Below are 27,092 nucleotides of genomic sequence, written 5' to 3' on the forward strand. Positions count from 1 at the left end.
AAAGGTCAATTCTAGAGCGACAGGCTCTTCCACAGGTGCTGCAGAAAAATGTGTTTGTCGGGGCTGTTACACAGTTGGCTCTCCCCTTGCGCCTCTGTCTTTTTTCCTGCCAACTGCTGTCTCTTCGACTCGCCACACTTTAGCCCCGTCTTTATGGCTGCCCGCCAGCTCTGGCGAACGCTGGCAACTGACTCCCACGACTTGTGATCAATGTCACAGGACTTCATGTCGCGTTTGCAGACGTCTTTAAAGCGGAGACATGGACGGCCGGTGGGTCTGATACCAGTGGCGAGCTCGCTGTACAATGTGTCTTTGGGGATCCTGCCATCTTCCATGCAGCTCACATGGCCAAGCCATCTCATGCTATACCTCAGCTAATAAAGGAAAGGATTCCAAATGCCTTCTTAACCACCTTATCCACCTGTCCTGCTACCTTCAGGGATCTGTAGACATTCACTCCATGGTCCCTCACCTCCTTTACACTTCTCAATATTTTCCCATTAAATCATGTATTCCTTTGCCTTGTTTGACCTCCCTAAATGCATCACCTCACACTTCTCCATTTGCCACTTTCCTGCCCATCTGACCAGACCATCAATATCTTCCTGCAGCCGACAGCTATCCTCCTCGCTATCTACCACACGGCCAATCGTTTTGTCATCCACAAACTTCTTGATAATGCACCCTACATTTACGTCCAAATCGTTAATATACAAGTTAATCGTTTTACAATTAGAACTTTACCTTAAATTGGTTAAATAAATGACTAACGCACACTCAAATGCATGATGAGTGCACAATGAAGAAAGCTAAAAGGCAAGAGCAGCTGACTGGCTGAGTAATAACACTGCTCGAAATACGTCAGACAAAAAGAGTAATTACCAAGAACTGCAAGGAGAGCAGTGCAGTTCCAGGAAACGACAAGTTCAAGTGGGAAAGCAAGCAGAGTATGTCGTGTTGAACATTCTGGGACCACAGCCAGACTCTCAGGCAACATCATGTCTCAGCTCAGGAGGACAGAAACTGCCATTCAATGATTTCCTTTGGCCCAGGGACAAAGGAGCTTTACACTTGAGTGAGAACAATTCATGTGGAAAGGACAACTAGACCCTCCTGATTACCAAAACAACTTGATCAATGGCCAAAACTGCACTTCAAACCCTGGCCTCAGCTCTGTAAACCTGCAGTTTGTATAGCAGTCAGCGGAGAGAGGAGATAAAAGCTCAGAGAGTGGCCCCTGTTGCTGGAGGGTTATATCCTGTCCATAAAATTCCAGGTAGGATTTTAACTATAGGAAATGACTCAATGTGCCCGAGGTGAGATGCTTCAAGAACACAGAATTAAAATAAAAACAATAAGTGCTGGAAATACTCAGCAGGTCTGGCAGCATCTGTGGAGAGAGAAGCAGAGTTAACGTTTCAGGTCAGTGACCCTTCACCAGAACACATGGTCATGCTCTGAAGTTATTGCACTCAATGTTCAGTCCACAAAGCTGTAGAGTGCCTAATCGAAAGATCAGGTGCTGCTCCTCGAGCTTGCGTTGACGTTCACTGGAACACTGGAGCAGGCCAAAGACAGAAATATTGGCTTGAAAGTTTGGGGGAGTGTTGAAATGGCCAGTAACTGAAAGTTCGGGGTCACGCTTTCGGACTGAGTGGAGATGTTCCGCAAAGCGGTCGCCCAATCTCCGCTTGGTCTCCCCAATGTAGAGGAGACCACATTGTGAGCAGTGAATACAGTGGGGGAGGATGTGGAGGCTGGTGGGGTGGAAAGTGAGGATAAGGGGAACCCTGTCGTGATTCTGGGAGGGAGGGGAAGGGGTGAGGGCAGAGGTGCGGGAAATGGGCCAGACACGGTTGAAGGTTGGGGAGACCAAATGCAGATAGAATTTTTTTAATATTTTATTTTTTAACCATGTGCCTGTTTTTCATGTAGTCAGAGCTGCTCATTATTCTGCTATTAACACTCTCTCTGGACTAATGCTTTGTCTTTCACCACAAGCATTAACACACTCTTTGCCTTTGTCCTAGGACAGCTTTGTTATTTAATTTACCTATGCCCTATCAAACACTTTCCCTTTGTTCTCTCCCCCTCCCCTTCACTTGCTCAAAACCTAATTATTTCCAACTTTTGCCAGTTCTGATGCAAGGTCACAGACCCGAAAGGTTAACTTTGTTTCTCTCTTCACAGATGCTGCCTGACCTGCTGAGTAATTCCAGCACTTTTTGTTTTCATTTCAGATTTCCAGCATCTGCAGTATTTTGCTTTTATTACAGAATTAAAATAGTTTGTTTTGCACAAACTGGCTGTCTTTCCAACATTACAACAGTGACCGCATGTCATACTGAAATTTTTTATTAAACCTCCTCTTAACTCTCTATGTTTCAGTGGAAACAATCCCATTACCTCAAGTTCAAGAAGGCAGCTCACTGTCAACTTCTCAAGGGCAATTGAGGGATGGGCAATAAATGCTGGCCTAGCCAGCAAAGCCCACATCCCCGAATGAACAAAAAAAAAGTCCCTCCTCATAACTCTGGTTTAACATCCTGATGAATTGACACTGTACTCTCTCAATGGTTTTAGTCTCCCTTTATAATGGGGTGCTCAAAACCATACACCTAACTGTTACCTACTTCAAAGTTAGACAGAATTTACAGCAGAGAAACAGGCCATTCTGCCCAATCTGCAAGTTTATGAAAGCCTTCTTTTGATGTATTCTTCCTTTTTCTTAACTATGCCTAGAGTTTGGTCTCATCTTCAGATTTTGAAATTTTACTTTTGATTTCATTTATCATTCTCTCTTTACTCTTGTACTCCTAGCCCCTATTTATATAGAATCATAGAATGGTTACAGCAAAGGAGGCGGCCATTTGGCCCATCGAGTCTGTGCAGTTCTCTGCAAGAGCAACTCAGCTAGTCCCAATCCCCTGCCTTTTCCCCATAGCCCTGCAAATTTTTTCTCTTCAGATAATTATTCATTTCTATTTTGAAGGCCTCGATTGCACACCACACTCTCAAGCAGTGCATTCCAGATCCTAACCACTCGCTGCATAAAGAAGTTTCTTTCTCATGTTGCTGTTGCTTCTTTTGCCAATCACCTAAAGTCGGTGTCCTCTGGTTCTGGATACTTCGGCCAATGGGAACAGTTTCTCCTTATTTACTCTGTCCAGACCCCTCATGATTTTGAGCACCTCGATCAAATCTCCTCTCAACCTTCTCTTCTCTCAGGAGAACAGACCCAGCTTCTCCAACTAATCTACATAACTGAACTTCCTCATCCCTGGAACCATTCTTGTGAATCTGTTCTGCACCCTCTCTAACGCCTTAACATCCTTCTGAAAGTGTGGTACCTAGAATTATACGCAATACTCCGGTTGAGGCCAAACCATTGGTTTATACAAGTTTATCATAACTTCCTTGTTTTTGTACTCAATGCCCCTATTGATAAATCCCAGGATCCCATTATGCCTTATTAATCACTTTCTGCCACATTCAATGATTTGTGCACATATACCCCCAGATCTCTCTGCTCTAGCACCCCTTTAGAGTTGTAGCCTTCAATTTATATTGCCTCTCCTCATTCTTCCAACCAAAATGAATCACTTTACAATTTCTGCATTAAATTTCATCTGCCACTTGTCCGCCCATTCCAGCAGTCTGTCTATGTGCCCTTGAAGTTCATCACTATCCTCTTCACAATTCACAATACTTCCAATTGTTGTGTCATCTGCAAATTTCGAAACAGTGCCCTGTACACCCAGGTCTAGGTCATTAACACATATCAAAAAAATCAGGGGTCCCACCATTGACCCCTGGGGAACTCCAATATATACCTTCCTCCATTACGAAAAACAAACGTTCACAACTATTCTGTTTCCTGTCAGTCAGCCAATTTTGTATCTGTCCCTTTTACTCCATGGGCTCGAACTTTGCTGACAAGCCTGTTATGTGGCATTTTATCAAATGCCTTTTGGAAACATGGTTTTGTGAAAGGAAAATCATGTTTGACTAATTTGTTAGAGTTAGACACAAGGAGAGTAAATTGTGAAGTGGACATAAGCAGTCTGCAAAGGGATATTGATAGGTTAAGTGAGTGGGCAAAGATTTGGCAGATGGAGTATAATGTGGGAAAGTGTGATCTTGTCCACTTTGGCCGGAAGAATAGAAATGGAGATTTAAATAACTCCATTATTTAAATGGAGAGAGATTGCAGAAATCGGCGGTACAGGAAACACAGAAAGTTAATATGCAGGTATAGCAAATGATTGAGAAGGCAAATGCAATGTTGTCATTTATTGCAAGGGGAATGGAATATAAAAGTAGAGATGTTTTGCTACAGTTGTACAGGGCATTGGTGAGACCACATCTCGAGTATTGTGTACAGTTTTGGTCTACTGACTGAAGAAAGGATATAATTAAATTGTATGTAATAAGTACAAATAGTGGTGACCCTGTGGAATTCTCTACCACAGAAAGCAGTTGAGGCCAAATCATTAAATATATTCAAGAAATAGTTAGATATAGTTCTTAGTGCTAAAGGGATCAAGGGATACGGGGAGAAAGCAGGAACAGGGTACTGAGTTTGGACGATCAGCCATGATCGTATTGAATGGTGGTGCAGGTTCGAAGGGCCGAATGGCCTACTCCTGCTCCTATTTTTCTATGCTTACTATGTTTCTACATTGGAAGCAGTTCAGAGAAAGTTCACCCAACAGATTCCTGGGATCAGAAGGTTATCTTATGAGGACAGGTTGGACAGGTTGGGTCTGTATTCATTGGAGTTTGGAAGGATGTGATGAGATCTTATTGAAACATATAAGATCCTGAGGGGATTTGACAGGGTGGATATTGAAAGGACGTTTCCCCTTGTGGGAGACACTAAAACTAGGGGGCACAGTTTAAAATAATTGGTCTCCCATTTAATCACAGAATCGTTACAGTGCAGAAGGAGGCCATTCGGCCCATCCTGTCCGCACTGGCTCTCTGAATGAGCAATTCCCTTAGTTTCATTCCCCTGCCTTCTCCCCATAACACTGCACATTCTTCCATTTCATATAACTGTCTAATTCCCTTTTGAATGCTTCGATTGAACCTGCCTCCACCACGTTCTCAGGCAGCGCATTCCAGACCTTAACCACTCGCCGTGTGAAAAAGTTTTTCCTCATCTCACTTTTGCTTCACTTACCAAATACTTTAAATCTGTGCCCTCTCGTTCTCGATCCTTTCACGAGTGGGAACAGTTTCTCTCTATCTACTCTGTCCAGACCCCTCATGATTTTGAATACCTCTATCAAATCACCTCTCAGCCTTCTCTTCTCCAATGAAAACAGTCCTAACTTCTCTAATCTATCTTTATAACTAAAATTCCTCATCCCTGGAACCATTCTCATTAATCTTTTCTGTACTCTCTCCAATGCCCTCACATCTGTTCTGAAGTGCAGCAGTCAGAACTGGACATAATACTCCAGCTGAGACTGAACTAGTGTCTTATACAAGTGCAATATAACTTCCTTACTCTTGTACTTTATGCCTCTATTAATGAAGCCCAGGATAGCCTAAGGATACGGGGTAAACCTTTCAGGACTGAGATGAGGAGAAATTTCTTCACCCAGAGAGTGGTGAACCTGAGGAATTCGCTACCACAGAAAGCAGTTGAGGCCAAAACATTGTATTTTTTCAAGAAGGAGTTAGATATAGCTCTTGGGTTTAAAGGGATCAAAGGATATGGGGCAAAAGCGGGAACAGGTTACTGAGTTAGATGATCAGCCATGATCATAATGAATGGCCGAGCAGGCTCAAAGGGCCGAATGGCCTACTCCTGCTCCTATTTTCTATACTGTATGCTTTATTAACCACGCTCTCAACCTGTTCTGCTACCTTCAATGGTTTATGCACATATACACCCAGGTCCCTCTGCTCCTGCATCCCCTTTAGAATTGCACCTTTTATTCTATATTGTCTCTCCATATTCTTCCTAGCAAAATGAATCATTTCACCTTTCTCTGCATTGAATTTCATCTGTCACTTGTCTGCCCATTCCACCAACTTGCCTCTGTCCTTTTGAAGTTCTACACTATCCTCCTCACAGTTCACAATGCTTCCAAGTTTGGTATGATCCGCAAACTTTGAAATTGTGCCCCGTACATCAAGGTCATTAATATATATCAGGAAAAGCAAGGGTTCCAACACTGATCCCTGGGGAACTCCACAACAAACCTTCCCCCAATCCGAAAAACATCCATTAACCACTACTCCTTGTTTCCTGTCACTCAGCCAATTTCATATCCATTTTTTTAGAATTAGAATTAGAATATTACAGCGCAGTACAGGCCCTTCGGCCCTCGATGTTGCGCCGACCTGTGAAACCATCTGACCTAAACTATTCCATTTTCATCCATATGTCTATCCAATGACCACTTAAATGCCCTTAAAGTTGGCGAGTCTACTACTGTTGCAGGCAGGGCGTTCCACGCCCCTACTACTCTCTGAGTAAAGAAACTACCTCTAACATCTGTCCTATATCTATCACCCCTCAACTTAAAGCTATGTCCCCTCGTGTTTGCCATCACCATCCGAGGAAAAAGACTCTCACTATCCACCCTATCTAACCCTCTGATTATCTTATGTCTCTATTAAGTCACCTCTCCTCCTCCTTCTCTCCAACGAAAACAACCTCAAGTCCCTCAGCCTTTCCTCGTAAGACCTTCCCTCCATACCAGGCAACATCCTAGTAAATCTCCTCTGCACCCTTTCCAAAGCTTCCACATCCTTCCTATAATGCGGTGACCAGAACTGCACGCAATACTCCAGGTGCGGCCTCACCAGAGTTTTGTACAGCTGCAGCATGACCTCGTGGCTCCGAAACCCGATCCCCCTACTAATAAAAGCTAACACACCATATGCCTTCTTAACAGCCCTATTAACCTGGGTAGCTTCCATCCCCATCTCCATGTTGCTTCCATCCCCCTTATTCCTTGAGCTATAATTTTGCTCACAAGTCTGTTGTGTGGGACTGTGCCAAATGCCTTTTGAAAGTCCATGTACACACATCAACCCTCTCTCTGTTATCTCCTCAAAACAGTCTAGCAAGTTAGTTGAACATGAATTAGTTTGCTAGTGCTGTTGGTGGGGGGTGGTTAAACTAATTTGGCAGGGGATGGGATACAGAGTGGAGGTACAGTAGGGGGTGATGCACAGTCAAATATAGAAGAGAAACTGAGTCAGTCTGGAAGGCAGAGCAAATATAGACCTGTTAAGGCACAAGGAAAAATGCAAGGCTGGATTGCATTTATTTTATTGCAAGGAGTCTTACTAATAAGGCAGATGAATTGAGGGCATTGATTAGCACATGGAATTATGATATTGTTGCTATCACAGAGACATGGCTGAGGGAGGGGCAGGACTGGCATCTCAATATTCCAGGGTATAGAATCTTCAGGTTTGATAGGGGAGGGGATAAAACAGGAGGTGGCATTGTACTGTTGATCAAGGAGTCAATTACTGTAGTAAAGAGGGATAATATCTTAGAAGGTTCTTCAAATGAGGCCATATGGGTAGAACGTAAAAACAAAAAGGCGGCAATCATTTGGCTGGGCGTGTACTACAGGCCTCCAAACAGTTAGGGAAAGGTAGAGGAACAGATATGTCGGCATATCTCAGAGAGGTGTAAAAATAATAGGGTAATAATAGTAGGGGGATTTCAACTTCCCCAATATCAACTGGGATAGTCTTAGCGCAAAAGGCTTAAAGGGGGCGGAATTCTTAAAATGCAGACAGGAGAGCTTTTTAAGCCAGTATGTAGAAAGTCCTACAAGAGAAGGGGCGATACTGGACCTAATCCTAATGAATGAGTTGGACAAGTGGTAGAAGTATCAGTGGGGGAGCATTTCGGGGATAGTGACCATAACTCTAAGATTTAAGTAGTTATGGAAAAGGACAAAGACGAGCCGGAAATAAAGGTACTGAATTGAGGGAAGGCCAATTTCAATATGATAAAACAGTATCTGGCCAAAGTGCTGGGAGCAGCTACTTGAAGGAATGTCTACATCAGGCCAGTGGGAGTCATCAAAGAGGAAATAGTGAGTGTTCAGAGCCAACATGTACCCGTTAAAGTGAAGGGTAGGACCAACAAGTCCAGGGAACGCTGGATGTCAAGGGATATAGAGTATTGGATCAGGGAAAAAAAAGGAGCTTTATGGCAGATTCAGAGGGCTGAAAACAGTGGAGGCACTAGAGGAGTATAGAAAGTGTAGGGGCGTACTTAAAAAAGTAATCAAGGAGAGCGAAGAGGGGGCATGAAAAAACATTGGCAGGCAAGATAAAGGAAAATCCTAAGGCGTTTTATAAGTATATTAAGGGTAAGATGATAACCAGGGAAAGAGTAGGGCCAATTGGGGACCAAAGTGGCAATCTGTGTGTGGAGCCAGGGGACATAGGTGAGGTTTTAAATGATTACTTTTCATCTGTGTTCACAATGGAGAAGGACGATATAGGTGTAGGGATCAGGGAGGGGGATTGCGATATACTTGAACTTATTCGCAATGAAAGTGAGGAAGGATTAGATGTTTTAGCGGGCTTAAAAGTGGATAAATCCCCAGGCCCAGGTGAGATGTATCCCAGGCTGTTCTGTGAGGCAAGGGAGGAGATGGCAGGGGCTCTGACACAAATTTTCAAATCCTCTCTGGCCATGGGAGAGGTGCCAGAGAAGGGTAGCAGGAATAAACCAGGTAATTACAGACCAGCGAGTCTAGCATCAGTGGCAGGGAAACTAGTGGTCAAAATTCTGAGGGACAGGATTAATCTCCACTTGGACAGGCAGGGATTAATCAGGGATAGTCAGCAACACTTTGTCAGGGGGAGATCGTGTCTAACTAACTTGATTGAATTTTTCGAGGAGGTGACTAGACGTGTAGATGAGGGTAAAGCAGTTGATGTAGTATACATGGACTTCAGTAAGGCTTTTGATAAGGTCCCGCATGGGAGATTGGTTAAGAAGGTAAGAGCCCATGGGATCCAGGTCAATTTGGCAAATTGGATCCAAAATTGGCTTAGTGGCAGGAGGCAGAGGGTAACGGCCGAGGGTTGTTTTTGCGAGTGGAAGCCTGTGACCAGTGGTGTACCACAAGGATCGTTGCTGGGACCCTTGCTGTTTGTAGTGTACAGTAATGATTTAGATGTGAATATAGGAGGTATGATAAGTAAGTTCGCAGATGACACGAAAATTGGTGGTGTTGTAAATAGTGAGGAGGAAAGGCTTAGATTACAGGACGATATAGATGGGCAGGTAAGATGGTCGGAGCAGTGGCAAATGGACTTTAATCCTGAGAAGTGTAATTTATCATATTGAAGAAATTTGACATTCCACAGATATAAAATTAGTTTTTACAGGGCCAAGAAGTTTTACAGAGTAATTTATGACATTAGTACGCCGTTAATAACCTCATTCAAGTCTAACTTTTTCAAAGGTTTTTGCAGCGACACTAACAGTGTAAAGGGTAAGTTCATCAATTCAGTGATTTCAATTTGATTGCAGTCTGCAAAGACATCAACAGAGCACTTTGTGGAGAAGTATAAAATTTTGGGAGGACAAACAAGGCAAGGGAATATACAATGGATGGTAGGACTCTAGGAAGTACAGAGGGTCAGAAGGACCTTGGTGTACTTGTCCATAGATCACTGAAGGCAGCAGCACAGGTAGATAAGGTGGTTAGGAAGGCATATGGGATACTTGCCTTTATTAGCCAAGGCATAGAATATAAGAACAGGGAGGCTATGATGGAGCTGTATAAAACGCTAGTTAGGCCACATCTGGAGCACTGTGTACAGTTCTGGGCACCACACTATAGGAAGGATGTGATTGCACTGGAGAGGGTGCAGAGGAGATTCACCAGGATGTTGCCTGGGCTGGAGCATTTCAGCTATGAAGAGAGACTGAAAAGGCTCGGGTTGCTTTCCTTAGAGCAGAGAAGGATGACGGGAGACCTGATTGAGGTTTACAAAATTATGAGGGGCATAGATAGGTTAGATAGGAAGAGACTTTTTCCCTTAGCGGAGGGGTCAATAACCAGGGGGCATAGATTTAAGGTAAAGGACAGGAGGTTTAGAGGGGATTTGAGGAAAACATTTTTCATTCAGAAGGTGGTTGGAATCTGGAACACACTGCCTGAAGAGGTGGTAGAGGCAGGAACCCTCACAACATTTAAGAAGTATTTAGATGAGCAATTGAAATGCCATAGCATACAAGGCTATGGGCCAAGTGCTGGAAAATGGGATTAGAATAGTTAGGTGCTTGATGGCCGGCACAGACACAATGGGCCGAAGAGCCTGTTTCTGTGCTGTATAACTCCATGAATCTATGACTCTAACATGATTTTCCCTTAAGAAATCAATGCTGGATTTCTTTAATTAACCCGCATTTATCCATGTGACTATTCATTTTGTCCTGACTTATTCTGTCTAGAAATTTCCCCACCATCAAAGTTAAACCTACTGACCTGTAGTTGCTGGGCTTACCTTTACTGCCTTTTTTGAACAAGGGTGTAGTGTTTGCAATTCTCCAGTCCTCTGACAACCCCAGAGTCTAAGGAAGACTGGAAAATTATGGCCAGTGCCTCCACGCCACCCTCACTTCCCACAGTATCCTTGGATGCATCTCATCTGGTTCTGGTGCTTTATCTACTTTCAGTACAAACAACCTATCTAGTAGGTCCCCCTTATCAATTTTAAACCTTTCTAGTGTCTGAATTACCTCCTCTTTCATATGAACATAGGAGCAGGAGTAGGACATTCAGCCCATCGAGCCTGCCCTGCCATTCAATATGATCATAGCTGATCATCCACTACAATGCCTTTTCCCCACACTATCCTCATATCCCTTTATGTCATTGGTATTTAGAAATCTGTCAGTCTCTGCTTTAAACATACTCAATGACTGAGCTTCCACAGCCCTCTGGGGCAGAGAATTCCGAATATGTGCCTGGATGGGTGCAGCTCCAACAACAGTCGTCAAGAAGCTCGACACCATCCAGGACAAAGCAGCCCGCTTGATTGGCTCCCTGCCCACAAACGTTCACTCCCTCCACCGACGCACAGTGGCAGCAGTGTGTACCATCAATAAGATACACCGCAGCAATGCATCAAGGCTCCTTAGACAGCACCTTCCAAACCCACAACCTCTATCAACTAGAAGGACAAGAGCAGCAGATGCATGGGAACACCACCACCTGCAAGTTCCCGTCCAAGTCACACACCATCCTGACTTGGAACTATATCGCCATTCCTTCACTGTCGCTGGGTCAAAATCCTAGAACTCCCTTCCTAACAGCACTGTGGGTGTACCTACCTCACATGGACTGCAGCGGTTCAAGAAGGCAGCTCACCACCACCTTCTCAAGGGCAATTAGGGATGGACAATAAATGCTGGCCTGGCCAGTGACGCTCACATCCCATGAATGAATTTAAAAAACATTCACAACCCTGAGTAAAGAAATTTCTCCTCATCTCTGTCCGAAGTGGCTTCCCCCTTATTTTGAAATTGTGTCCCCTGGTTCTAGACTCCCCAATCACCGGAAGCATCTTACCTGCATCTATCCTATCTATCCCTGTGAGTATTTTGTAGGTTTCAATGAGATCACCTCTTATTCTTTGAAATTCTAGAGAATACAGGCCCAGTTTCCCCAATCTCTCTTCATAGGACAGTCCCGCCATCCCGAGAACAAGTCTGGTGATTCCTTCATTGCACTCCCTCTATGGCAATAATATCCTTCCTAAGGTAAGGGGACCAAAACTGCACACAGTACTCCAGGTGCGGTCCAACCAAGGTTCTATACAATTGAAGTAAGACTTCACTACTCTTGTACTCAAATCCTCTTGTGATAAAGGTTAACATACCATTAGCTTTCCTAATTGCTTGCTGCACCTGCATGTTAGCTTTTAGTGACTTATTGTCCAGGACACCCAGGTCCCTTTGTACATCTACACTTTCTATTTGCTTACCATTTAAGAAATACTCTGCACACTTTTCCACACTATAGTCCATCTGCAACATTCTTGCCCACTCACTAAGTCTGTCCAAATCCCCTTGAAGCCGCTTTGCATCGTCCTCACAACACACATTCCCACCAATTTTATGTCATCCGTGAACTTGGAAATATTACATTTGGTCCCCACATCCAAATTATTGACATAGATTGTGAACAGCTGGGGTCCAAGTACTGATCCTTGCGGTACCTCACAAGCCACAACCTGCCAACACGAGAATGACCTGTTTATTCCTACTCTCTGTTTTCTGCTCGTTAACAAATCATTAATCCATCCTGTCACCATGCCTGGGTTGCATCTTCTTCCTTGGTAAAGACAGATGAAAAGTATTCATTTAATACCTCAGCTATGCCCTCTGCCTCCATGTGTAAATCCCCTTTATGGTCCCTAATTGGCCGCACTTCCTCCTTTTACCATTTATATGTCTAAAGAAAACTATAGATTCCCTTTAATGTTAGCTGCCAGTCTCTTCTCATGCTCTCTCTTTGCTTCTCTTATTTGTTTTTTCATTTCCCCTCTGGACCTTCTATATTCAGCCTGGTCCTCAATAGTATTTTCTACCTGGCATCTGCCATAAACACACTTTTTCTTCTTTACCTTAATCTCTACCTTTTTTGTCATCCAGTGAACTCTGGATTTGTTTACCCTACCTTTCCCCTTCGAGGGAACATACCTTGACTGTGCCCGAACTATCTCTTCTTTGAAGGTAGCCCATTGTCCAGCTACTGTTTTTCCTGCCAACCTTTGACTCCAATTTATTTGCCCAGCTCTGTTATTACCCCATTGAAGTTGGCTTTCCCTCAGTTAATTATTCTTACCCTGGATTGTTCTTTGTCCTTTTCCATAGTCAGCCTAAACCTTATGGTACAATGATTACTGTCCTCTAAATGATCTCTGACAGATACTTGATCCACTTGGTCCACCTCATTCCCAAGAACCAGGTCTAGCAGTGCCTCCTTTCTCGTTGGACAAGAAACATACTGTTATCGAACATTTTTCTGAACACACTCTAGGAATGCTTGCCTCTCACTGCCCTTTACACTGCTATTATCCCAGTCTATGTTTGGATAATTCAAGTCCCCCATTATAATTACACTATAATTTTTGCACCTCTCTGTCATTTCCTTGCAAATTTGTTCCTCTTTATCCTTCCCACTAGCTGATGGTCTATAGACAACACCGAGCAATATAATCGCACCTTTTTTGTTCCTTAGCTCTAGCCAAATAGCTTCTGTCCTCGACCCCTCTGGGACATCCTTTATCTCCAGCTCTGCAATGCTCTCCTTAATCAGTACCGCCACCCCTCCCCCTTTTTCGCTTTCCTATCTTTCCTGAACACCTTGTATCCAGAAATATTTAACACCCAGCCCTGCCCTTCTTTGAGCCAGGTCTCTGTTATAGCAACATCATATTTCCACATGGCAATCTGTGCCTGTACCTCACCAGTCTTATTAACCACATTCCATGCATTCACATACATGCACATTAACCCTGATTCAGACTTTATTACTTTCTCCCTTACTCTGACCCCACCTAATAACTTACTATTCCCTAATCGCATGCTATCTATCTCTCTCAGTATTCTGTGCACCTTGATATTCCTCTCTGATATTTCCTCCTGATTCCAACGCCCCTGACAAGTTAGTTTAAACCCTCCCCAAAAGCACTGGCAAATTGTCCTGAAAGAATCTCAGTCCCGGCTCTATTTAGGTGTAACCCGTCCAGCCTGTACAGGTCCCATCTCCCCCAGAACCGGTTCCAATGTCCCAAGAATCTAAATCCCTCCCTCCTGCACCATCTTTCCAGCCACACTTTCATTTGCTTTATCTTCCTATTTCTATACTCACTTGCAAGTGGCACTGGGAGTAATCCGGAGATTACTACTTTTGAGGTCCTGATTACTAATTTTCTACCTAGTTCCCTAAATTCTGACTGCAGGGCCACATCCCCCTTCCTACCTATGTTGTTGATACCAATGTGAACCATGACTGCTGGCTGTTAACCCTCCCCACTCAGAGTGCTCTGCAGACGTTCAGTGACATCCTTGACCCTGGCACCAGAGAAGCAACATACCATAATATAAAATCAAAATACTGCAGATGCTGGAAATCTGAAATAAAACCAAAAAGTGCTGGAAATACTCATCAGGTCTGGCAGCATCTGTGGAGAGAGAAGCAGAGTTAACGTTTCAGGTCAGTTAACCTTCGTTAACTCTGCTTCTCTCGCCACAGATGCTGCCAGACCTGCTGAGGATTTCCAGCAATTTTAGGTAACATACCATTGTGGATTCACATCTACGGCCACAGAAACACCTGTCTGTTCCCCTATCGAATCTCCTGTCACTATTTCTCTTCCAGTCTTCCTTGTGTCCCCCTGTGCAGCTGAGCCACCTGTGGTGCCATGGACTTGGCTCTGGCTGCTGTCCTCAGAAGAACCACCACTTTCCTCAGTATTTAAAACTGAATACCGGTTGGAGAGTGAGACGTACTCAGGGGTCTTCTGCAATTCCTGCCTTTTTCTTCTTGATAGTCTGGTGGCCACCCATTCCCTCTCTGCCTGCATACTCTTTAGCTGCAGGGTGACCACATCTATAAACATACTATCCATGAAGTTCTCATCCTCATGGAGGATCAGAGAGATGAGGAGAAATTTTTATCTCTGGTGATCGTGAGTCTGTGGAACTCTTCCCCAAAGAGCGGTGGAGGCGGAGTCATTGAATGTTTATATGGCAGTGGTAGACAGATTCTGACAGGTATCGGGGGTAGGCAGGAAAGCAGAGTTGAGCCCACAAACAGATCAGTCATAATCTGACAAAATGGCAGAGCAGGCACGAGGGGGCCAGACAGACTGCTCCTGCTCCCAGTTCATATGCAAGTCCATTAACACCACATCAACTGCATTACTCTCATTAACCCTCTCCATTACCTCCCTCTCCCTCCCTCATACCTTCCCTCCCTCCCTCTCCACTCCCAGCACTCTGGGGTTGGAAGGCTGGGGCTTCTGTACCTGGTATAGTTTAATGATGTGCGGGTGGTTTAGGAGCTTCATGATCTGCACCTCGCGATAAATCTTTTCCAGATTCCTAGGGTCCAGCCGTGACTTATCGATTATTTTGATTGCAACCTGAAGAAGTTTGGATTTCAGTCAGTTTGCAGTTTGGCCCTTCCCCTCCCCAAGCAGACAAATAAACACCAAACCTCACTCTGCTCCAGCACTCACTCTGCCCCTGGTCACTCACCCTACCCCAGCACTCACTCTGCCCCTGGTCACTCACCCTACCCCAGCACTCACTCTGCCCCTGGTCACTCACCCTACCCCAGCACTCACTCTGCCCCTGGTCACTCACCCTACCCCAGCACTCACTCTGCCCCTGGTCACTCACCCTACCCCAGCACTCACTCTGCCCCTGGTCACTCACCCTACCCCAGCACTCACTCTGCCCCTGGTCACTCACCCTACCCCAGCACTCACTCTGCCCCTGGTCACTCACCCTACCCCAGCACTCACTCTGCCCCTGGTCACTCACCCTACCCCAGCACTCACTCTGCCCCTGGTCACTCACCCTACCCCAGCACTCACTCTGCCCCTGGTCACTCACCCTACCCCAGCACTCACTCTGCCCCTGGTCACTCACCCTACCCCAGCACTCACTCTGCCCCTGGTCACTCACCCTACCCCAGCACTCACCCTGCCCCTGGTCGCCCACTCCGCCCCTGGTCGCCCACCCCGCCCCTGGTCGCTCACCCGGCTCCTGGTCGCTCACTGCCCCTGAGCACTCACTCTGGCCCTGGTCACTCACCTTACCCCAGCAATCACTCTGCCCCTGGTCACCCATTCTGCTCCTGGTCACCCACCTTACCCCAGCACTCACCCTGCCCCTGGTCACTCACCCTGCCCCTGGTCACTCACCCCGCCCCTGGTCACTCACCCCGCCCCTGGTCACTCACCCCGCCCCTGGTCACTCACCCCGCCCCTGGTCACTCACCCCGCCCCTGGTCACTCACCCCGCCCCTGGTCACTCACCCCGCTCCTGGTCACTCACCCCGTTCCTGGTCACTCACCCCGTTCCTGGTCACTCACCCTGCCCCTGGTCACTCACCCTGCCCCTGGTCACTCACCCTGCCCCTGGTCACTCACCCTGCCCCTGGTCACTCACCCTGCCCCTGGTCACTCACCCTGCCCCTGGTCACTCACCCTGCCCCTGGTCACTCACCCTGCTCCTGGTCACTCACCCTGCTCCTGGTCACTCACCCTGCTCCTGGTCACTCACCCTGCTCCTGGTCACTCACCCTGCTCCTGGTCACACCCTGCTCCTGGTCACTCACCCTGTTCCTGGTCACTCACCCTGCTCCTGGTCACTCACCCTGCTCCTGGTCACTCACCCTGCTCCTGGTCACTCACCCTGCTCCTGGTCACTCACCCTGCTCCTGGTCACTCACCCTGCTCCTGGTCACTCACCCTGCTCCTGGTCACTCACCCTGCTCCTGGTCACTCACCCTGCTCCTGGTCACTCACCCTGCTCCTGGTCACTCACCCTGCCCCTGGTCACTCACCCTGCCCCTGGTCACTCACCCTGTTCCTGGTCACTCACCCCGCCCCTGGTCACTCACCCTGCCCCTGGTCACTCACCCTGCTCCTGGTCACTCACCCTGCTCCTGGTCACTCACCCTGCCCCTGGTCACTCACCCTGCCCCTGGTCACTCACCCTGTTCCTGGTCACTCACCCTGCTCCTGGTCACTCACCCTGCCCCTGGTCACTCACCCTGCCCCTGGTCACTCACCCTGCTCCTGGTCACTCACCCTGCTCCTGGTCACTCGGTGCCTCGCCAGCTTCACCACTGCGAAATTCCCTTTCCCCAGCGTCTTCTCAATGTCATAAAAACCGACTCTGAGAGGCCGGCGCTGCGGCTGCGGCCGGGGCCAGACTGCGGCCCCTTCCCAATCGCTCATCACCATGACGGGTATCAGCCCCGCTCGGCCCGCCGCCCCGCTCCGCTCTCTCAGATACTCTGACACTGAGGCGGGATCCCCGCGCGCCGGAACCCCCCCCTTCTGATTGACGTATTGCTGACGTCAAAGCGACCAGCTCGGGCGCAAGCAGCCGGTGAATGACAGACTCAGTCGGCATGGCAACTCTGGTGACGTAACACCTGTGCCGGTTACCATGGCGAATCACTGCCTGACGTCAGCGGTGAGGGACCAGTTGTCCAATCAACTCTGGGCAGCACCTGCAGGCCGGAAGAAGCCTTTGGAAAAGACCTTGCCCAAAGCAAAGCCTTTTCAATGTGGCACAAGCACAGGGTCTAGTGATGGCAGATTTCATCCCCGCAAGGACATTACTCTACCACAATCGATGATACTTTCAGTAGTGAGACTAGCTTTCAATTCGAAAATAGATTTTATTCATGGTATTTAACCAGCTGCTATGTTGGGATTTGAACCCATGTTCTCAGGACATTAGCCTGCACCACTGGATTACTAGTGTAGTGACAGGACAACTACACCAACATCTCCCCCTTTCAGAACCAATGAAGTGTATTCACTATTGGAATGACAGGGCAGCCAATTCATGCACATCAAGATCCCACAAACAACAATCTAGTTTTCTTCTTCTTTGGCCTCCTTGTCTCGGGAGACAATGGATACGCGCCTGGAGGTGGTCAGTGGTTTGTGAAGCAGCACCTGGAGTGGCTATAAAGGCCAATTCTAGAGTGACAGACTTTTCCACAGGCGCTGCAGATAAAATTGGTTGTCGGGGCTGTTACACAGTTGGCTCTCCCCTTACGCTTCTGTCTTTTTTCCTGCCAACTGCTAAGTCTCTTTTGACTCGCCACACTTTAGCCCGCCTTTATGGCTGCCCACCAGCTCTGGCGATCGCTGGCAACTGACTCCCAAGGCTTTTTATACATATATAAAGAGCAAGAGGGTAACCAGGGAAAGGGTTGGCCCACTCAAGGACAGAGATGGGAAACTGTGTGGAGCCAGAGGAAATGGGCAAGGTGCTAAATGAGTACTTTGCATCAGTATTCACCAAAGAGAAGGACTTGGTGGATGATGAGTCTAGGGAAGGGAGTGTAGATAATCTCAGTCATCTCATTATCAAAAAGGAGGAGATGTTGGGTGTCTTGCAAAGCATTAAGGTAGATAAGTCCCCAGGGCCTGATGGGATCTACCCCAGAATACTGAGAGAGGCAAAAGAAGAAATTGCTGGGGCCTTGACAGAAATCTTTGCATCCTCATTGGTGAGGTCCCAGAGGACTGGAGAATAGCCAATGTTGTTCCTTTGTTTAAATAGGGTGGCAAGGATAATCCAGGAAATTATAGGCCGATGAGCCTTACGTCAGTGGTAGGGAAACATAGAACATATAGAACATAGAACATACAGCACAGAACAGGCCCTTCGGCCCACAATGTTGTGCCGATCCTTTGTCCTCTGTCAAGGACAATTTAATCTATACCCCATCATTCTCCTTTATCCATATACCTATCCAAAAGCCTTTTGAAAGTCCCTAAAGTTTCTGACTCAACAACTTCCCCGGGCAAGGCATTCCATGCCTCGACCACTCTCTGGGTAAAGAACCTTCCCCTGACATCCCCCTTATATCTCCCACCCTTCACCTTAAATTTATGACCCCTTGTAACGCTTTGCTCCACCCGGGGAAAAAGTTTCTGACTGTCTACCCTATCTATTCCCCTGATCATCTTATAAACCTCTATCATGTCACCCCTCATCCTTCTCCGTTCTAATGAGAAGAGGCCTAGAATGTTCAGCCTTTCCTCGTAAGACTTATTCTCCATTCCAGGCAACATCCTGGTAAATCTCCTCTGCACCCTCTCCAAGGCTTCCACATCCTTCCTAAAATGAGGCGACCAGAACTGCACACAGTACTCCAAATGAGGCCTTACCAAGGTCCTGTACAGCTGCATCATCACCTCTCGGCTCTTAAATTCAATCCCTCTGCTAATGAACGCTAACACCCCATATGCCTTCTTCACAGCCCTATCCACTTGAGTTGCAACTTTCAATGATCTATGCACATAGACCCCAAGGTCTCTCTGCTCCTCCACATGCCCAAGAACCCTACCGTTAACCCAGTATTTTGCATTCATGTTTGTCCTTCCAAAATGGACGACCTCACACTTTTCAGGGTTAAACTCCATCTGCCACTTTTCAGCCCAGCACTGCAACCTATCCAAGTCCCTTTGCAGACGACAATAGCCCTCCTCGGTATCCACAACTCCACCAACCTTTGTATCATCTGCAAATTTACTGACCCACCCTTCGACTTCCTCATCCAAGTCGTTAATAAAAATCACAAACAGGAGAGGACCCAGAACTGATCCCTGCGGCACGCCACTGGTAACTGGGCTCCAGGCTGAGTATTTACCATCTAAGACCACTCTCTGCCTTCTATCAGTTAGCCAATTCTTAATCCAACTGGCCACATTCCCCACTATCCCATGCCTCCTGACTTTCTCCATAAGTCTACCATGGGGGACCTTATCAAATGCCTTACTAAAATCCATGTACACCACATCCACTGGTTTACCCTCATCCACTTGCTTGGTCACCTGCTCAAAGAATTCAATCAGGCTTGTGAGGCAAGACCTACCCCTCACAAAACCGTGCTGACTGTCCCGAATCAAGCAGTGTCTTTCCAGATGCTCAGAAATCCTATCCCTCAGCACCTTTTCCATCAACTTGCCTACCACCGAAGTAAGACTAACTGGCCTGTAATTCCCAGGGTTGTTCCTATTCCCTTTCTTGAACAGGGGCACAACATTTGCCACCCTCCAATCACCTGGTACCACCCCCGTCAGCAGAGAAGATGAAAAGATCATTGCCAGCGGCTCTGCAATTTCATCCCTTGCTTCCCATAACATCCTTGGATATACCCCGTCAGGCCCGGGAGACTTGTCTATCTTCAAGTTATTCAAAAACCCCAACACATCTTCCCTCCTAACGAGCACTTCCTCGAGCTTACCAGTCTGTTTCACACCGTCCTCTTCAGTAATACACCCCTTCTCATTCGTAAATACCGAAGAGAAGTACTCATTCAAAACCTCACTTATCTCTTCCGGCTCAACACACAGTCTCCCGCTATTGTCCTTGACCGGACCTACGGTCCCCCTAGTCATCCTCATATTTCTGACATACGCGTAAAAGGCCTTGGGGTTTTCTTTTATCCTACCCGCCAAGCATTTTTCATGCCCTCTCTTAGCTCTCCTAATCCCTTTCTTCAGATCCTTCCTGGCCATCTTGTATCCCTCCAGAGCTATGCCTGTGCCCTTTTTCCTCAACTTTATATACGCATCCTTCTTCTTCCTAACAAGACTCTCAACCTCTCTTGTCAACCACGGTTCCCTCACATGACCATCCCTTCCCTGTCTGACAGGGACATGCTTATCAATGGCCCCTACTATCTGCTCCTTGAAAAAGTTCCACATTTCGACCGTGCCCTTCCCTGCCAGCATATGCTCCCAACTTATGCTCCTCAGTTCCTGCCTGACAGCATCATATCTACCCTTCCCCCAATTGTAAACCTTGCCCTGTTGCACATACCTATCCCTCTCCATTACCACAGTGAATGCTACAGAATTGTGATCACTATCTCCAAAGTGCTCGCCCACCAACAGCTCTATCACTTGCCCTGGTTCATTACCTAGTACCAAATCCAATATTGCCTCCCCTCTGGTCGGGCAGTCTACATACTGAGTCAGAAAAGCTTCCTGGACATACTGCACAAACACTACCCCATCCAAACTATTCGATCTAAAGAGTTGCCAATCAATATTTGGGAAGTTGAAATCCCCCATAATTACTACCCTGTGACTTCTGCTCCTTTCCAAAATCTGTTTCCCAATCTGCTCTTCCACCTCCCTGCTGCTATTGGGGGGCCTATAGAAAACTCCCATCAAGGTGACTGCTCCTTTCCTGTTCCTGACCTCAACCCACAGTGCCTCAGTCGGCAGATCCTCCTCGAAAATTCTTTCAGCAGTTGTTACACTATTTCTAACTAACAATGCCACCCCCCCACCTCTTTTACCACCATTCCTAATCTTATGAAAACATCTATAACCAGGTACCTCCAAAAAACATTCCTCCCCCTCACCTATCCACGTTTCAGTGATGGCCACAACATCGTAGTCCCAAGTGCCCATCCACGCCTTCAATTCAATCACCTTATTCCTGATGCTTCTTGCGTTGAAGTATACGCACTTTAACCCTTCTCCGTGCCCATCTGTCCTCTGCGACAGTGCTACCTTCCCCAATACCTCACTACACTCTTTGTCTTTCTGAGTGGACCCACTGGTCCCTGGATTACAAGTCCGGTTCCCATCCCCCTCCCAAACTAGTTTAAACCCTCCCGAACAGTACTAGCAAACCTCCCTCCCAGGATATTGGTGCCCCTCTGGTTCAGATGCAGCCCGTCCTGTTTGAACAGGTCCCATCTTCCCCAGAATGCAGTCCAATTATCCAAGAACTGGAAGCCCTCCCTCCTACACCATTCCTGCAGCCACGTGTTCAGCTGTGCTCTCTCCCTATTCCTAGCCTCACTATCACGTGGCGCCGGCAACAAACCAGAGATAACAACTCTGTCCGTCCGAGCTTTCAGCTTCCAGCCTAACTCCCTAAACTCACTTCTAACATCTGTGCCACCCTTCCTTCCTACGTCGTTGGTGCCAATGTGCACCACGACCTCTGGCTGCTCCCCCTCCCCTTTAAGGATCCTGAAGACGCGATCACAAACATCACGGACCCTGGCACCAGGGAGGCAACAAACCATCCGTGCGTCTCGCCTGCGCCCACAGAACCGCCTGTCCGTACTCCTCACCATCGAGTCCCCGATGACTAGTGCTCTCCCATTCTCCCTCCTTCCCTTCTGAGCCACAGTGCAGGACCCCGTGCCAGAGGCCCGGTCACTGCAGCCTGCCCCCGATAGGCCGTCCCCCCCAACAGTATCTAAAACTGTATACTTGTTGTTGAGGGGAACGACCACAGGAGATCCCTGCACTGACCTCTTCCCACCTCTAACTGTTACCCAGCTGCCTTTGATTTGTGGAGTAGCGACCTCCGTGTAGCTTCTATCTATCAACCCCTCAGCTTCCCGAATGATCCTCAGTTCATCCAGCTCCAGCTCCAATTCCCTAACACGGTCTGATTGGAGCTGGAGACGGATGCACTTCCAGCAGGTGAAGTCGGCAGGGCCACCGGAGGTTTCCCTCACCTCGAACATTCTGCAGGAGGAGCAATACACTACACTGGCTGCCATTTCTTTTATTCAATTACCCCTTAGTTAAGTACAACTATAGATATTAAAAAAAAACAGTAAATAGCTTACCTGCTCAGTCCTTTTTGGTTAGAGGAGGAGGGTAAAAAGGGTCTTATTATTATGTTAGAGGAGGAGGATGGGTGGGAGACACTACATGTGTAGCGGCTCGGGTTTACTCAGCTCCGCACCTTTAAGGAAAATACCTACCCAGGAGTCCTCGCTGCCGACCAGCTTCCGGTTCCTCCGGCGCCAAAAGAAACTCAAAGACAAGGAAAACAGTAAGTAAAACAGTAAGTACTTACTTTTAAAACACAGCTCCTGATGCCTTCACTCACCCACCGAAGAGTCGCTACCTTCTCCTGCTGCTCCGCCGGGAAATGAGGCAATGAAACAATTGGAAAGGATTCTTCGGGACAGGATTTACTCCCATTTCAAAACAAACAAACTTATTAGCGAGAGACAGCATGGTTTTGTGAAGGGGAGGTCGTGTCTCACTAATTTGATTGAGTTTTTTGAGGAAGGGACAAAGATGATTGATGAGGGAAGGGCGGTGGATGTTGTCTATATGGACTTTAGTAAAGCCTTTGACAAGGTCCCGCATGGCAGACTGAGGAAAAAGGTGAAGTCACACGGGATCAGAGGTGAGCTGGCAAGATGGATACAGAACTGGCTCGGTCATAGAAGACAGAGGGTATCAGTGGATGGGTGTTTTTCTGAATGGAGGGATGTGACTAGTGGTGTTCCGCAGGGATCAGTGCTGGGACCTTTGCTGTTTCTTAGTATATATAAATGATTTGGAGGAAAATGTAGCTGGTCTGATTAGTAAGTTTGCGGATGACACAAAGGTTGGTGGAGTTGCGGATAATGATGAGGATTGTCAGAGGATACAGCAGGATATAGATCGGTTGGAGACTTGGGCGGAGAAATGGCAGATGGAGTTTAATCCGGACAAATGTGAGGTAATGCATTTTGGAAGGTCTAATGCAGGTGGGAGGTATACAGTAAATGGCAGAACCCTTAGGAGTATTGACAGGCAGAGAGATCTGGGCGTTTAGGTCCACAGGTCACTGAAAGTGGCAACGCAGGTGGATAAGGTAGTCAAGAAGGCAGACGGCATGCTTGCTTTCATCGGTCGGGGCATAGAGTATAAAAATTGGCAGTCATGTTGCAGCTGTACAGAACTTTAGTTAGGCCACACTTAGAATATTGCGTGCAATTCTGGTCGCCACACTACCAGAAGGACGTGGAGGCTTTGGAGAGGGTACAGAGGAGGTTTACCAGGATGTTGCCTGGTCTGGAGGGCATTAGCTATGAGGAGAGGTTGGAAAAACTCGGATTGTTTTCACTGGAACGACGGAGGTGGAGGGGCGACATGATAGAGGTTTACAAAGCTATGAGCGGCATGGACAGAGTGGATAATCAGAAGCTTTTTCCCAGGTTGGAAGAGTCAGTTACTAGGGGACATAGGTTTAAGATGCGAGAGGCAAAGTTTAGAGGGGATGTGGGAGGCAAGTTTTTTACACAGAGGGTGGTGAGTGCCTGGAACTTGCTGCCGGGGGAGGTGGTGGAAGCAGGTACCATAGAGACGTTTCAGAGGCATCTTGACAAATACATGAATAGGATGGGAATAGAGGGATATGGGCCCCAGAAGTGCAGAAGGTTTTTCTTCAGGCAGGCATCAAGATCGGCGCAGGCTTGGAGGGCCGAATGGCCTGTTCCTGTGCTGTACTGTTCTTTGTTCACAAACATGAAAAAAAAACAGTGGGTAAGCAAACTGAACAAACGAAAATAAAATAAAATAAACACAAAAAAAAATTTTTTCAAGGGGAAAAAAGAAAAAATAACTAAAAATAAAAGTTAAATGGGGGGCCCATCATGCTCTGAAATTATTGAACTCAATGTTCAGTCCGGCAGGCTGTAGTGTGCCTAATCGGTAAATGAGATGCTGTTATTCAAGCTTGCGTTGATGTTCGCTGGAACACTGCAGCAAGCCCAGGACAGAGATGTGAGCATGAGAGCAGGGGGGAGTGTTGAAATGGCAAGGAACCGGAAGCTTGGGGTCCTGCTTTCGGACTGAGCGGAGGAATACAGTACCTACATTGAAAGAAGTACAAGTAAATCGCTGCTTCACCTGAAAGGAGTGTTTGGGGCCTGGAATAGTGAGGAGAGAGGATGTAAATGGGCAGGTATTACACCTCCTGCAATTGCAGGGAAAGGTGCCGTGGGAAGGGGACGAGGTGGTGGGGGTAATAGAGGAGTGGACCAGGGTGTCACGGAGGGAACGATCCCTTCGGAATGCTGACAGGGGAAGGGAGGGGAAGATGCGTTTGGTAGTGGCATCACGCTGGAGGTGACGGAAATGGCAGAGGATGATCCTTTGGATATGGAGGCTGATGGGGTGGAAAATGAGGACAAGGGGAACCCTGTCATGGTTCTGGGTGGGAGGGGAAGGGGTGAGGGTAGAGGTGCGGGAAATGGGCCAGACACGGTTGAGGGCCCTGTCAACCACAGTGGGGGGGAATCCTCGGTTGAAGAAAAAGGAGGTCATATCAGAAGCGCTGTCATGGAAGGTAGCATCATCAGAGCAGATGCGTCGGAGACGGAGAAACTGGGAGAATGGAATGGAGTCCTTACAGGAGGTAGGGTGTGAAGAAGTGTAGTCGAGGTAAATGTGGGAGTCAGTGGGCTTATAATGAATATTAGTAGACAGCCTATCCCCGGAGATGGAGACAGAGAAGTCGAGGAAGGGAAGGGAAGGGTCGGAGATGGACCATGTGAAGGTGAGAGAAGGGTGGAAATTAGAAGCAAAGCTGATAAAGTTTTCTAGTTCCGGGCGGGAGCAGAAAACCGATAGAGTCATCAATGGACCGGAAAAAGAGTTGAGTAGGAATGGAACAAGGAATGTTCGACATATCCCACAAAAAGACAGGCATAACTAGGACCCATGTGGGTACCCAGAGCAACACCTTTTACAGTCAGTCCATGGTGTGGGGAACAGTCAAGGGTGCATGGGGGACAGTCAAGGATATAGATCACTCCATGCCTCAACTCCTGTATTTACAACAACAGCTTCCAGTTGCATCGAGTCTTTCATATAAAAGAATATTGGAGTACTTTATGGAAGAGGTAGCGCTAAGTAGGGAGTGAAAGAATTTGGGTTTTTGGAATGTTGGTATGCTGAAACTGAAGGCACGATGATCGGTAAAGGATCTTTTGCAGCCCATGAAGTTAAATTGTGCTTTGTATAAGTTCTGAATGATGCTCCTGAGACACAGGTTGTTTTTCTTCAGGTTTGCACTTGCTGCTGTTCAATATTCAGTATATTCACACCTAATCTGTACTAATGCTTTGTCTTTCAACACACCATTAACATATTGTTTGCCTTTGCTCCGTGACCTTTTGGTCAGCTATGTGGCCTGGTCCAATCTGCACCTTCTCCTTTGTTATCTCTTGCCCCACCCCCACCTCACTTGTTTATAATCTGTGACTTTTCTAATATTTGTCAGTTCCGAAGAAGGGTCACTGACCCGAAACGTTAACTCTGCTTCTCTTTCCACAGATGCTGCCAGACCTGCTGAGTGATTCCAGCATTTCTTGTTTTTGTTTCAGATTTCCAGCATCCGCAGTATTTTGCTTTTATTATTGCAGGATTTAATATGTTGGGTGTGTAACCTGCCTCTTCTTTCACAGATTTTGGTTTTGGAAATTTTTATAAGCACGGTGAGCCATTATCCACGTGGTGTGGAAGCCCACCCTATGCAGCACCAGAGGTCTTTGAAGGGAAAGAATATGAAGGTCCCCATGTTGATATCTGGGTACGTAAAGCAAAAGAAGCTTGCTAACAGACTTGGGACATTGTTGATTCTGGTGCAGGTGAAGAAATGACAAATGTCCTTTTGTTCCAACAGAGTTTGGGAGTGGTCCTGTATGTTCTGGTTTGTGGATCCCTGCCATTTGATGGGCCAACATTACCAGTTCTGAGGCAGAGGGTGATAGAGGGCCGTTTCCGAATCCCATTCTTCTTATCTGAAGGTACATTTAGTCTCCGCACACTTATCATTTCTAGGCAGTACCTTTTAGATTAATTTTTTAACATTCCTCAGATTAATTTGACCAGAAGCCACTCCTGTAATGTGAAGTTTATGTGCAGTTTGAGCTTAATCCTGACTAAAATTGGTTATTTGCTCTAACAGACTGTGAAAGTTTAATTCGGCGGATGTTAATAGTGGATCCTCTGAAGCGGATTACAGTCTCACAGATTAAGCAACACTGCTGGATATTGGCACAGGAACCACTGACCTATTCCCTCAAAGACTACAACTCAAACCTCGGCAATTACAATCAGCAGGTCCTCAGCCTCATGCACAGCCTTGGCATCGACAGACAGAAGACTGTTGAGGTAAACATAGGAATTTAGGAGCAGGAGAAGCCATTCAGCCCTTTGAACCTGCAGCACCATTCAATTAGATCATGGCTGATCATTTACCTCAATGCCACTTTCCCGCATTATCCCCATATCCCATGATGTCATTAGTATTTAGATATCTGTCGATTTCTGTCTTGAACATGCTCAATGATTGAACTTCCACAGCCTTCGGGTAGAGAATTAAAAAGATTCATCACCCTCTGAGTAAAGCAGCTTGTGTGATACCAGGAGCTTGAGCCAATGCTGGGGAGTGAGGGGATGTTTAGGGCAGTAATGTGCTGTATGTTTACACCAGGGTTGTCCAATGTTTTCACATGGGAGGGCCACATTACAATTTTTGTCTTACATGGGTG

General features: G+C 46.9%; 1 protein-coding gene and 1 long non-coding RNA gene across 6 annotated transcripts in view; one reads left to right on the forward strand and one right to left on the reverse strand.

Moving 5' to 3' along the window:
* LOC137374745 (serine/threonine-protein kinase SIK2-like) overlaps positions 1-17,066 on the reverse strand; it is a 57,664-nt gene extending 40,598 nt beyond the window's left edge. For 2 of the 5 annotated variants that reach the window (XM_068041321.1, XM_068041320.1), the window contains exons 1-2: positions 16,840-17,066; positions 15,046-15,162 (exon numbers count right to left, since the gene is read on the reverse strand). In XM_068041321.1, coding sequence (XP_067897422.1) covers positions 15,046-15,162; positions 16,840-16,995 — 273 coding nt within the window. In that variant the 5' untranslated portion in view covers positions 16,996-17,066. Of the gene's footprint in view, positions 1-15,045; positions 15,163-16,252; positions 16,275-16,839 lie in introns of those variants that run through there. The other 3 variants (XM_068041324.1, XM_068041323.1, XM_068041325.1) reach the window with 3 other exon arrangements.
* On the forward strand, positions 1,254-26,748 carry LOC137374746 (uncharacterized). The gene is made up of 4 exons (XR_010975900.1): positions 1,254-1,276; positions 26,004-26,128; positions 26,222-26,345; positions 26,507-26,748. It is a non-coding gene; the product is annotated as an uncharacterized lncRNA (long non-coding RNA).
* The last annotated feature ends 344 nt before the right edge of the window (positions 26,749-27,092 follow it).

Source organism: Heterodontus francisci, chromosome 10 (assembly GCF_036365525.1).
Source record: "Heterodontus francisci isolate sHetFra1 chromosome 10, sHetFra1.hap1, whole genome shotgun sequence".
Lineage (NCBI taxonomy): Eukaryota > Metazoa > Chordata > Chondrichthyes > Heterodontiformes > Heterodontidae > Heterodontus > Heterodontus francisci.